The following is a 386-nucleotide window of genomic DNA, read 5'->3' as shown; positions in this document are numbered from 1 at the left end:
GACCCCCTCCATGGGAGGCCCCTCCCCTCCTCCCTGCAGCCCCCCAACCCAGCTGCGCCTCTGCACCCAGCAGTCTCTCACACTTGCCCCTTCTCACCCCCGCAACACCACCCCCCCACACTGCCATCTCGCTGCCCCAGCTCCTGCCTAGTCCAGAGCCCTCCTGCCGGGTCCTTCCTCAGTCTGGCCCGCTCAGCATGGCTTGGAGCCTGGCACTGGCCTTGCAGCCTTCTGCATGGTGTCAGTGCCCCGGACCCCTGTGTGGCCCCCTCAGCTCAGCCCCAGGGCCCTGCCCCACTGTCCTTCCCCGCTCCCTGCTCAACCCCCACCTCATCCTGGGCTCCTTTTAGCTCAGGCCCTGCCTTATCCCCGAGCTCCCTCCCAGC

At 68.4% G+C, this 386-nt stretch overlaps 1 gene segment (V, D, J or C); it reads right to left on the bottom strand.

The window, feature by feature from the left end:
- Positions 1-127, bottom strand: part of LOC102768052 — a 2,939-nt gene extending 2,812 nt beyond the window's left edge. Inside the window, 1 exon segment of the C gene segment in view lies at positions 49-127. Coding sequence covers positions 49-127 — 79 coding nt within the window.
- Between the last annotated feature and the right edge of the window lie 259 nt (positions 128-386).

This window comes from Myotis davidii, unplaced genomic scaffold, assembly GCF_000327345.1.
Source record: "Myotis davidii unplaced genomic scaffold, ASM32734v1 scaffold3679, whole genome shotgun sequence".
Lineage (NCBI taxonomy): Eukaryota > Metazoa > Chordata > Mammalia > Chiroptera > Vespertilionidae > Myotis > Myotis davidii.
This window is presented reverse-complemented; position numbering and strand designations above follow the sequence as displayed.